The sequence below is a fragment of the Euphorbia lathyris genome, chromosome 9 (assembly GCF_963576675.1).
Source record: "Euphorbia lathyris chromosome 9, ddEupLath1.1, whole genome shotgun sequence".
NCBI lineage: Eukaryota > Viridiplantae > Streptophyta > Magnoliopsida > Malpighiales > Euphorbiaceae > Euphorbia > Euphorbia lathyris.
In genome coordinates, this window is record NC_088918.1 from 1,790,393 (window position 1) to 1,802,961 (window position 12,569).

The window sequence follows — 12,569 nt, forward strand, 5'->3', positions numbered from 1 at the left end:
TTCTAAGACGGGTGCAACACATCTTCCACATGCAGCTTACTTTTTGTAACCAAATGATTAATTGATTACATTTTACACTAGTTTAAATGACTATTTAAAAGTTTTATACAAATTGAAGGGACTATCAGGACATTTTCAAAGTTTAGGAGACAATCAAGCTTTTTATATAAGTTTAGAGGGAAAATAATATATTAGACCATTTCTACCATAAACGTGATTTAGAGAGAGACAATTCATTTTTTTAGCATCATTTATATCATATATGTTACAAAAGGATTAAGGGAAATTTACATAGAAATTCACTTTTTAAAAGCTATATAATTATTGATTATATCAAGTCATAGTTTTTAACTATGTCAAACTAATAAAACAAGGACCTCAATCAAGATACATTTTACTTCCTCTCACTAATTTATCTTTCTAAATTGGATACTAACTTGGAGAAATTTTACCGTACTCCCGGAGTAATACTCCCGACCAATCAAAACTGATTTTAATTTCACTACACAAGCATGATTGGTGAAGGAAAAAAATATATATACATGTGTCATGTATTGATTGGTAGGAAGTATTACTCCAATTACTTACTAACTTGATCATTAGAGCTTCTACAGGAGCTCACATCAGCACATATCTCGGGGTTTAAAAGTCAAACCTTAACAAACTAAACTTCAGGAGCAAAAACTTAACATTTAGCCAAATAGACCAAAAATAAGTACTATTTTGGCTCCAAATTATTGGCTCAATACATTTGTTGTCCTCTCTATTATTAGGTTCAAAACTTCAACTGTCCCCCTTCAACTTTCAGAATTCTAAATACCGCTCTATTTTTATCCAATTGTATTGGGTTAAAACCAACTATAGGTGTATGATAGGTTTTTAAAACCAACTATAAGTGTGTGATAGGTTTTTAAAGCCAAATATAAGTGTGATTTGTTATTTTAAAAGTTAAGAGTGCCAATAGGCAAAACATATCAAGTTTAAGGGTGTAAATAAGCATTAAACCAATTGCATTCAATAACCCATATACTTATCCTATTTTCTTGTCCAATCACATTCAATAATCTCATACTTTTGTGCAATTGCATTCAATAACGTCAAAATTTCGACTACCCCTGAACTTTCAAAAGTTCATAATTATTTATCTATTTCATATTTTCCTTTTGACACGTGGGAGGGTGTCTCCCACTTTCTGCATCTAATCAATTCTATTGAGTAATGGAGGATAATTGAATGCAATTGGACAAGTATAAAATCGGCTTAATACATCATTTGCCCCTTAAACATGTCCAAAAAGCTTGATTGGCCCTCTGAACTTTCAAAGAGTTCCGCTAGCCTCCCGAACTTGCATAAAATGTTCAGTTAGCTCCCTGAACTTGCATAATGTAATCAATTAATCACTCGGTTGTAAAAAAATAAGTTAAATGTAGAATATATGTTGTACGTGCCTTATAATGTTATTACATATCTCCAAAATAGATTAAAACATATTAAAAATGAAGTTCTTACTTGTTCAATTATAAAACTTTTTTTTCTCTGGTATTATCATCGCATACTCTGAACATGGTCGTTTTACTTTTTTAATATGCGTGCAACACATCTTCCACATTTAACTTACTTTTTTACAACTGAGTGATTAATTGATTACATTTTACGCAAGTTTAGGGAGCTAACTGAACATTTTATGCAAGTTTAAGAGACTATCGAGACACTTTGAAAGTTCAGGGCAGCAACCAAGCTTTTAGGACAAGTTCAGAGGGGCAAATGATGTATTAAGCCTATAAAATAGAGAAGCAAGTTTTAGGCCAAATACAGGGAGATGTATTAGGCCCAATATTATTGCAGCCGAATCAAGCATGAGTGACCCAACCATACGAACCATGAACCATCACACTAAATTGATGAATGCACACCACGCAAGCAGCCTGCTATAATACGGCTTCATGCATTACTACTTACTAGTAGCATTTTGACAAGAACAAATCTAAAAAATCTGCATTCATCATCATCATTTACATCAACATTACAATGACAACTATGCAAAGATCACAGTAACAACCTGATATCATCTTAATATTCAAGCTCTCATCTTCAGTTAAGGATAGCAAGAAAAAGAGAAACATGGAAAGATGACCCAACTTTAAGCTACAGGTGGCAATTACGGGTCAAAATCGTGTTATCTCATATATATGTTTCATATGGTTATTTATGATATAAATGCTAAAAAAATGATTTTCGTGTCATGTTAATCGGGTTGTCTCTATAAATTGTGTTTTCATGTCAGAAATTGCACCCATATTGAAAGAAGAAAGAAGAAAAAAACTCAAGCTTAGTTTCCTAAACAGATCATTTTCATTCATTCTGTCTAGTACTCCAGTTTATGACCACATCAGAGAAATGTAGACTTGATAAAATTTGATTTGATAATATATCTGTTGCCCCTATATTTAGTCCAAAACTTCAACTTTCCCTCCGAATTTTCAAAAGTTCCAAATGACCCCTAGTCTTGTCCAATTGCATTCAACATCCCCGTATTTCTCAATAGAATTTGTTGGATAGATAAAATGGGAGACACGCTCTGCCACGTATCAAAGCACTCACCACGTGTCGAAAAGAAAATGTCAAATAGACAAATAATTATGAACTTTTAGAAGTTCATGGGGCAGTTGAAATTTTGGGGCTATTGAATGATTTGGACAAAAATAGAGGGTTACTGAATGCAATTGTACAAGAACAAGGTTATGGAATATTGAATGTAACTGGAAAAGAATAGGGTTATTGAATGTAACTGACAAAAATAAGAGGTTATTGAATGCAGTTAGACAAGAATAGAGGTTCATTTGGAACTTTTGAAAGTTCAGAGGGACGGTTGAAGTTTTCGGTCAAGTACAAGGGGCAACATATGTATTAAGCCTAAATTCTTCATTCATGGTCATCATTTACATCATCACTACAATGACAACAATGCAAAGATCACACTAACAACCTGATATCATATCATCTTATATTCAAAATCTCATCATTCAGTTTTCAAGGATAACAAGGAAAAGAGAAACATGGTAAAATACCCAACTTTAAGCTAGATGTGACAATTTCGGTTTCATGTCAAAATCGTGTTATCTTATATATATATTCTATATAGTTATATATATATTCCATATAGTTATCTATGAATATAAATGCTAAAAAAATGATTTTCGTGTCATGTCAATCGGGTTGTCTATATAAATCGTGTTTTCCCTATTTGTTGACTCTTCTTCGGATTCTCGCTACTCGTGTTACCAGAAAGAGTTTGCGATGAATCGTCGTGATTAGACTCACTACTAGTATGATTTTTAGGAGACAATTCTACCATTGTGATATCAGTAGAGTACTTTTTGATTCTCATAGAAATGAGAACGCTTGATACAATCCCTAGTAAGGGAAAGACGTAAGACCACATCTTAGATTTTTGAGACTGCGATGTCGAAGCAACAGCTGCCCCGGCAAGGCTGCCTATGGATGTATTCTGCAAAATCATCGGTATACAGCCAATGACTGTTGGAAGCATGAAATCTAGTACGAATCCGACTTTTCTAGCAGCCAGGGTGTAGTTAATCATATACGAGAGCATGCGAGAGAAGCGTAGCACGAATCTCCAACCATCTCGTTCCACTCCTCTAGAAAGGACATGGAAATATTTGTAGAGTTGATAAATTTTGAATCAGTACTACTCTTAGTCTTAGATAATCATATATTTCTCTCTAGCTTTCCTTCCCTAGAAACTTCAATATGCTAAACCTTCTGTAAATATATATTCATTGTTCGTTTCACTAATGCCGGTTTCACAACTACCGAGTTCATGACTACTAGTGTTCAAATGTATATAAATATGCAAATGATGCAGCCACAGTGAATTAGAAATTACATGTCATTATCTATGAAAAAGACTAAGAAAAACACTAACCAACGAGATTAGTACTTCCTACTGCAATTGTTCTTTTTATTGACTCTTCTTCGGGTTCTCATCACTCGTGTTACCAGAAAGAGTTTGCGATGAATCGTCGTGATTAGACTCACTACTAGTATGATTTTTAGGAGACATTTCAACCATCGTGATATCAGTAGAATACTTTTTGATTCTCATAGAAATAAGGATGCTTGATACAATCCCTAGTACGGGAAAGACGTAAGACCACACCTTGGATTTTTGAGACTGAGATGTTGAAGAAACAGCTGCCCCGGCAAGGCTGCCAATGGATGTATTCTGTAAAATCATCGGTATACAACCAATGACTGTTGGAAGCAGGAAATCTAGTACGAATCCAACATTTGTAGCAGCCAGCGCGTAGTTAATCATATATGAGGGCATGGGAGAGAAGCGTGCTAGAAGGACGAATCTCCAACCATCTCGTTCCACTCCTCTAGAAAGGACATGGAAATATTTGTTTCCCTGTGCCCATTCCATGGCTGTGGTTGAACTCTTGAAAACTAGCCTGAAAAAATTAAAAATGTCAAAGCAGATTCTAAAGCTAGTTATTATCACCAAACAGATACACAGTGAGTAATGCAGTAAATGCTACATCCTTGAAAGGGTAGATTCCCTAAGCTCGGAAAATTGTAAATGTTTGCATGGATCGTTTTGCACAAAATGCTACCAGCTTAATTGGGTCTCGATTATGTTGCACGGAAACGGAAACTGAAACAGAAACGGACACTGGGAGACGTTATTTCTTAAAAATTATAGCTAGGAAACAGTGATGGAAACGGAAAAGAAACGGTTTCCGACATTGGGTTATGTATCACTGTTTCCCACTGATTTCAGTATAATTGAACACCATTAGAAAATTCTATTTAGAGTGAGATACTGTTTGCACCATAATTTTTTTTTTGGCGTTTAGTTATTTTTCGAATCATTTCGGGACTAAGGCTTTGTTGTTGTTGTTGTTGTTGTTTAGTTATTTTTAGTATATTAATTGGTCTAAATTACATCTAAGTAGATTTTCCTGGAGTGAACCTTAGGGAGACCTAAGGTAGACTTAGGGAAAACTACTCCTTGGAGTGAACCTCACTTGCAAAAGGGGAACCTGAGGTAAAGCAATGGGGAAACCAGAAGTCCGTTTAACATTTTGACTTGCAATCTTTGAGCCAATTTAGAAAATGTCACATTCAATCCATGGTGGAAGTCACTGAAATCACAAGTGGAGACTGAAAGGAAGCTTACCGGAAGGAATCAGGATAAAAAAAACAAAAAAAAACTCAACTCAACTCAACATACATTCAAACAGAATTCTAGCGCAGTTTCTCTAGACTTCGGCATTTCCTTAGTTGAATCCTTTGCAATTTTAGTTCTATTTATATCTTACTGTAGTTTGATACTTAGACATCAGAAAACGCACTTAAATCAATTTCAGAGTTATAGAAGACTATAATTCTCTAGCATTTTCCAGAAAAGAGCCAAACACAAGTACATTTTACATCACGAACTAAAATATATGATCAAGAAGCCATGCTTGATAGATATTATACTGTGAAACGTTTGAAAGACAACAAAGTGAAGATTCACAATCATAACCTTATAGAACAAAGAAGAAGTATTAGAAATGTACCTGCCGATCCAAAACGAGAGAGAAGCCCCTAAAATTTTGGCCGAAAAAACGCAGAAAACAGCAGGAAAGAAGCCGAAAAGAAGAGAAGCACCAGCCTCAAAGAAAACAGCATAGGGCAAGCAAAGTGCGAGGGTTAAGGTATGAATCCCGACATAAACAGGCATCGCCCAAATTCCTAACCGATCGGACCACGCAGCAAAAAGCTGGATCGCAGCGTCTTTGTCCCATCCGGCTTGCTTGCTTAGTTCTCTCGCTATCGCGATAAATGCCACAACTGCGGCTACCTTCCACCACTTGTTCATCTTTGATTCATTCACTTCAATTTCAGCTCCGGACGACGACTCAAGAAGTCCTTGATCCAGGAAACTAAATTTCAGAACAATGAGTGAAGTTGATGAAGGTTTGGTTGCCCTTATTGCGTACTGGGCCTTCAATTGTATTCACTTGTTCTTTAGATTGCAAAGCCCAACTATTTTCTTACCCAAAAGAAAACACTTCACTCTCAACTGAATTCATTCAGGTTCGAAGCAAACCCGGTCCGAGCTTTGGCGCGGCATGTCAGAAAATTGACGAGTTCGAGTTTGAGTTCGAAATTTTTGTTCGTGAGCTGTTCGCGAGTTTCCCCGCGAGAAGTTCGTTTCATGAATTTCGTTCGCGAAAAACCTATTAATTATATTGATTTGGAATTTGGTTGACATGTTATACATTTCCTTTATAAAAGTACTAGTACTGTTATTAAAATAAATAATTGAACCAAGTTTGCTCACGAGCGTATTTATAAAAATTATAATCGAATTTATTCATAAACTTATAACCGAACCTACTTGCGAGCTTTCAAACCGAGTTTCATCGTGTTTGAAGATAGCTCGTTTATGAATAAATTGCGAGTTTCATCATTTGAGTGGGGGAACCAATACTAATCCCGATCCATAGTGAAATCTCTCATAACTATAGTTATAACTTAATTTTAAAAAGGTATATGTTCTAAATTTACCCTTAGGCCCCGTTTTGTACGTTGTAATGGGCGTCATAATGGAATGACCATTACAATGGAGGTTCATTACCATGTTTGATTAGTCATATCCTTTTTGTCGTAATGGAATCACTATTACATCATTCAATTTTTCTTCACAAATTTATATAATTGGCATTACAAACAAAATAGACATGAATCCCCATTACGATTAGCCATTGTATTTTTATTACTAACGGCGAAATACGAAAAAAACATGAAAACATAAAAACTGAAAAAATACGAAAATGTGAAAAAATCCGAAAACGAGAAAAAAATGCAAAAAACGAAAAACATGAAAACGAGAAAAAATATGAAAAACACGGAAATGGTAAAATGAGAAAAAATGTGAAAAAACCGAAAAACGAGAAAAAAAATGCAAAAAAAAACGAAAAAAACATGAAAATGAGAAAAAATATGAAAACACGAAAATGGTAAAACGGGAAAAAACACGAAAAAATGAGAAAAACAAAGAAAAATGAAAAAAGAAATTGAAGAAAACATGAAAATCTGAAAAATGCAAAAAAAAAAAAAAACGTGAAAATTATATTTAACTAATATAAATATACTTATTGAAATGGTAATTGCATTTTATGGATTTTAGTAAAATTTGCCAACCAAACATGGTAATGTAATCATGATTTCATTACATTATATTACACATTTGATTATATTACAATTTTGATTGCATTACATTACATTATTGGAAGCAGTACATATATTTTTCCTAATGTATCCTTATAGTTTTAAAATAAGATTAGTTTTACTCTCACCAAACAAGAAATTTAAACAAATTAGTTTAATGCTATTTAATTCATTAATTCATATTACATTAACTTTCATGCGTCAATTATTTCTAAAATATTTATATTTTAGTCATGTAAACAACCTGCTAAAATACTAATATTTAAATTTATCATATATAAATTAATCATGAAAAATTATCTAAATTGTTTAGTATTTTATTAAAACAGTAATAAACAACTTGCTAAAATGAACATAACCCTTTTAGTTTATCGACAAACTTGTTTAAAAGATCTGATGTGGCATTCGAATAACTGCCAATTCAATTCGTTCAAATTTTAGGTTAGGTACATACAAAATTGATCTTGATTTGGCAATGTTAGAGAGTAAAATGTATCATTTCGTACTTTTAGGGTAAATCCGAACTTCCTCCAAAACGATAGAGACAAATTTAACCTGTATTGCTTTTTAAAAGGCAAGTCTTTGATAAACGTAATGGTACAAATCTACCCTAACGTATCTAAGTAATATCATTTTTACTTTTATCTAACAAAAAATTTGAATGAACTGGTTTAATAGTTAATTGACTAATATATGAGACCTTCCAAATAAGGTTGTTGATAAAGTGATGCAATTTCATATATATTAATTGATTGATTGTAATTGTGTTAGTAACATATTAAATATTTTACACTTTGATATTTTTTATGATTAATTTATATGTGTCAGACTTAGTTGTTTGTATTTCGACAAGTTGTTTGTGACAATAAATATTTTAGATATAATTGATTCTTTTAACGTCTAATATGACCATTAAATAACAATCGAGTCATATTCAAAATTTATGTTATCTAAGGGTAAAATTAATCTCATTTGAAAACTTGAGAAAATATTTTTCTGCAGAATATTTTCTCTCAAACAAATGGGGCCTAAGGGTAATCTAATTTTCACTTTTTTAAAAAATGAGAGAGGTAGACTTAGACACTATCTCTCATTAAAAAGTAGTGTGAATTGGAGAAGTTCAATAATATTTGACGTCAAACAAAACAAATTAGACATGTTTATAGACCGAATTCAGGCCGAACCCAACCGATTTTTATCTAAAAATGCCCATCTCAGACCCAACACAACATGCTGTTAATTTAGACTGGTTTGGACAACACCGGACTCGGGTTTAAAAATCAAATCTCAAGCTCAGTAAGTCCACCTAAATATATATGTATAATTTATACTATTAAAAAATAAAAAATTTAGCTAAGAATAAATATTAATATACAAATATATAAATTTATTAATTAATATTAATAGGCGAGCCGGGCTGGACCGGTCCATGCTATTTTTATAAATCCCAAGTTCGCCCAAAATATAAACGGGCTTTAGTGAACCTGGGCCAGCTTGTGCCTAAGAACAATTTTTCTTATCTAAGTCTGGCCCAAGGAACACAAGCAAGGATGGGTACCTGAACCCGTGAAATGGTCTAAAACAAATCATCACTCATTGAAGTGATAGGTATTCTTTTTTTTAATTTGTGAGTATTACTTATGTGTATAGTATAGAGAGTTATATCATGCTATCAGAGTTTCAAGTAGTATCGTACTTGAAATTAACAATCAATGAGAATGTTCTATTTCAATAGGATCCGCAATAATTTTAAAAATAATAGATAAATCCTATTTATTTTATTGTGGAACTCGCTCAAATGGAATATCCTCACGGTTCATTTGGTATAGATATAAATGAGGTGAGATAGAGATAAAAAAAAATGTAAAACTTATTTATCTCGTGTTGTTTTAAAGATAGGATAGGGAGATAAGAACCTTATCTCTTAAATCTTATACCTAGTGGTGGGGTGATATTTTAATATGATGGAAAAGTTTATCGTATTCCTAGTTATTAATTTGTTGTATTATACAAGGATAATACAATGATAACTGGTTACCTGAATTTACTTACGTGTCCTAACCGTCTTAGTAATACAACGTCATTGATAACCTATAAAACAGTAGCGTAGATCAGACAGAATCGGAGTCTGGCGAATCTGCTCTGATGCCTAAGTCAGTTTATGATTTGGATCAGATTAAAGCATATGAACTAGTTGCGAGATAGTAGTTTAATGTATCGTATCTTACGTCAATACCTATTTATTTATATGGTTTCTTAGGTTAATCTCTTCACCTCTTTAGGAATCCTTATGAGTTTAAGATTCCATATCCCTTAAGAAATCCAGGTCTTGGGAGTAATCCTTTATCACGTGAGATTCTAGAGGGTTCCTTCGTTCAAGGAGACCGGAGCTCTGATCGTCGCTTTTGTGCAAGCTCCTCTGCACATGCCTGTTAGCTTTAAATGGGTGGAGTTGACGTGATTCATGTGATGTCATTTTGCATGATATCATATAGTAAAATGTATTATTTTATCTCTACTCATATCCAACATATTAAACATGGAATAATAATTTTCAACTATCTTCTTTTTATCGTTATCTCAATCCAAGTTTTATTCTTATATTTATCCCATCAAATATCAAAAATCTTGTCATTGGTTGTTAGTTTCAAATAGTACACTCGTGTTCAAATGGATCTTGAGTGACCAAATTTATTTATCATGAGATTCTAATAAACCTAAATTTAACGGTGAATCAGAATCTATTTGAAATGTATTTTTTTAAACCAACAAATATGCAATTAGTGCAGAATAAAGAACAAAATAGATGTATTTTATAATAATGTCTGAAATTGATCCAACTTGCGAGCATTGGGGGTAAAATTGCTCTTGACTATCAATATTAGGGATATAATTACACTATTTTAGACGTTAGGGATAACATTGTTTCTTGCTGTAAACGTTAATGGTATTTTTACACCTTAACCCAAAATGTAATTAATGAGCTCATTACAATTAGTATTACAAATTATTATTCTTGTTTTTTTAAATAATAATAAGTTTGAATAATAAAATTTGTCTAAATTTAATTATTAGCTATGGAAGAAATAATACAATATTTTTATAAAAATTAGCAAGTCTAATCAGTTAATTAGGCTTTCCGAAGATTGGAATGGCTTGATTCTCAGCAGAATTGTGGCTTTGTACTTTGTTTGCTTTGTTGTTTTATCTTATTTTTCTGTTGTGTTGCCGGGTTCTTAACCCTCCTCTTATACAAAAAAAAAAAAACAGTTAATTAGGCATTGAATTAAGGATAAATTACACTCATGGCCACTGAACTTTACCCATTTTAATGGCTACTGAACTTTACACTTTTTAATACGGGTGACCGGTCAACTTTAACTAAACTTTATACTTTTTAATACTGGTGGCCAATCAACTTTAACTAACTCCTCAAAATAACCGTTAACGACCTCAAAATGAAAATATTCAAGAATTAAAGTTGTTCAGAACGACATTTACTATGAAATCACATTTTTTATTTTCCAAAATCACTTTATTAGAGATTTCTTTCTCTAAATATTCACTCTCTCCAAACCAAATAACATCTAAATGATCTCAAAACGAAATTTTCAAGAATTAAAGTTCCTTAGAATATCATTAACTCTTCAAAAATATTTTGAGGTCGTCAACGTCATTTTGAGACGTTGAGTGGCCACCGATTTTAAAAAGTGTAAAGGTTCAGTGGACATATTGTTAAAAATTGAAGTTCAATGGTCATAATGTTAAAATGAGAAGTTCAGTGGCCATTAGTGTAATTTACCTATTGAATGAATGTAGATAGCTACTTTTTAGCAAGTAATTTTTAAACTGGAAACAATTATAATAGTCACTACAAAGGAAGTAATTAAAGAAATGAAAGAAAAATTCTATTTTATTAATTTCCTATTTATTTTCATTAAATAGGATAAAAATTATATATTAATTTCCTATTAGTCTTCCTATTAATTAGGGGTGGGCACGGTTCGGTTAACCGGTCCATTAGGTAAAAAAATTAACCGAACCGTTATCAACGGTTTTTTAACCATCCAAACCGAAACCGGTCCATATCAATTGGTTAACCATACAACCGGTTAACCATTAATTTCGGTTAGGTTTTTCAGTTAACGGTTTGTAACCAATTCTCACCAGTTAACCAAAAATCAACGGTTAACCATAATTTTTACCCAAACCTAAATTTTTAAACAATATTAAAATACACATTTCAAAAATTCAAACGAAACGAATTCATATAAAAGTTCAAATTCAAACATAAGTACCGAACTAAAAAACAATCCATCAAATTTACATTCAAATCATAAAGAAATGTAAATAATATGTCGTGAAAATGCTTATTACAATATTAATCTATCAAGTTTACATTCAAGTATAATCTATGTTATATATTTATATTAATATAGGTTATAATCTATGTCAAAGACTTTTTCTTAATCTTATAATATATGTTATATAATTATATATTAATTTTTTTTAAAAAAATTGTTTATATTTATTAAATGGTTCGGTTAACCGTTAACCGCGGTTTTTGAAACTCTAACCCGAAACCGAAACCGGTACCTATATATTTTTTAACCATTAAGAAAACCACCGGTTCGGTTAACCGCTTTTTCCGGTTCGGATTACCGGTTTTCGGTTCGGTTACCGGTTTGATCGGTTTTTTTGCCCACCCCTACTATTAATTGCTTAATACCCCCATATTAAGTAATAACACAATCAAATAATACTATTACCTTATTACATGTCTTTGTAGAGAGTTGTAGAGAAATTAAAAACATTAGGAAAAAGACTCAGATATCCCTTATTTATTTTCAGCTATTTATTTATTCTATAATAAGTCTATTATTCTAATTAATCTCCACAAACTCACGTTTTATAGCAAAAAGAAGGTAACTTAATGTGTAATGATCATATTAAAATGATATGTACCGTGTGAAACAAAAAAAAATTTAGAAAGATATGTAATTTGAAACGGAGGGAGTACTAATTAGACTTGATAATTAGTTAATTACGCGTTGAATGAATGTAGACAACTATTAACTTAAAAGGAAGTAATTACATAAATCCCTATTCCAATTAAATTCTAATAAAATTGGAAAGGAAAAATTCTATTTTATAAATTTCCTATTGGTTTTCATTAATAATTATAAAAAATCCTTAGACAACTACTAGCTAAAAAGAAATTAATTTTAAAAAAGGGAAACAATTAAGACAATTAGTGGCTAAAAGAAGTAATTAAATTGAAAAGGAAACATTTAAGACAATTAGTGGCTAAAAAGAAAGTAATT

At 31.9% G+C, this 12,569-nt stretch overlaps 1 protein-coding gene across 1 annotated transcript; it reads right to left on the reverse strand.

The window, feature by feature from the left end:
• Nucleotides 1–3,772: 3,772 nt before the first annotated feature.
• Nucleotides 3,773–5,972, reverse strand: LOC136207406 (uncharacterized). Its single transcript, XM_065998668.1, has 2 exons — nt 5,589–5,972; nt 3,773–4,475 (listed from the first exon to the last, which is right to left on the reverse strand). Exons 1-2 carry the CDS (start codon nt 5,888–5,890, stop codon nt 3,983–3,985), a joined length of 795 nt encoding a protein of 264 aa, XP_065854740.1. The 5' UTR covers nt 5,891–5,972; the 3' UTR covers nt 3,773–3,982.
• Between the last annotated feature and the right edge of the window lie 6,597 nt (nt 5,973–12,569).

Excerpts from the sequence above, each read along its gene's own strand:
- LOC136207406 (XM_065998668.1), bottom strand. The coding sequence starts at position 5,890 with ATGAACAAGTGGTGGAAGGTAGCCGCAGTTGTGGCATTTATCGCGATA. Across the intron at positions 4,476-5,588 it reads CTCTCGTTTTGGATCGGCAG|GCTAGTTTTCAAGAGTTCAA; the intron begins GTACATTTCTAA and ends TAATTTTTTCAG.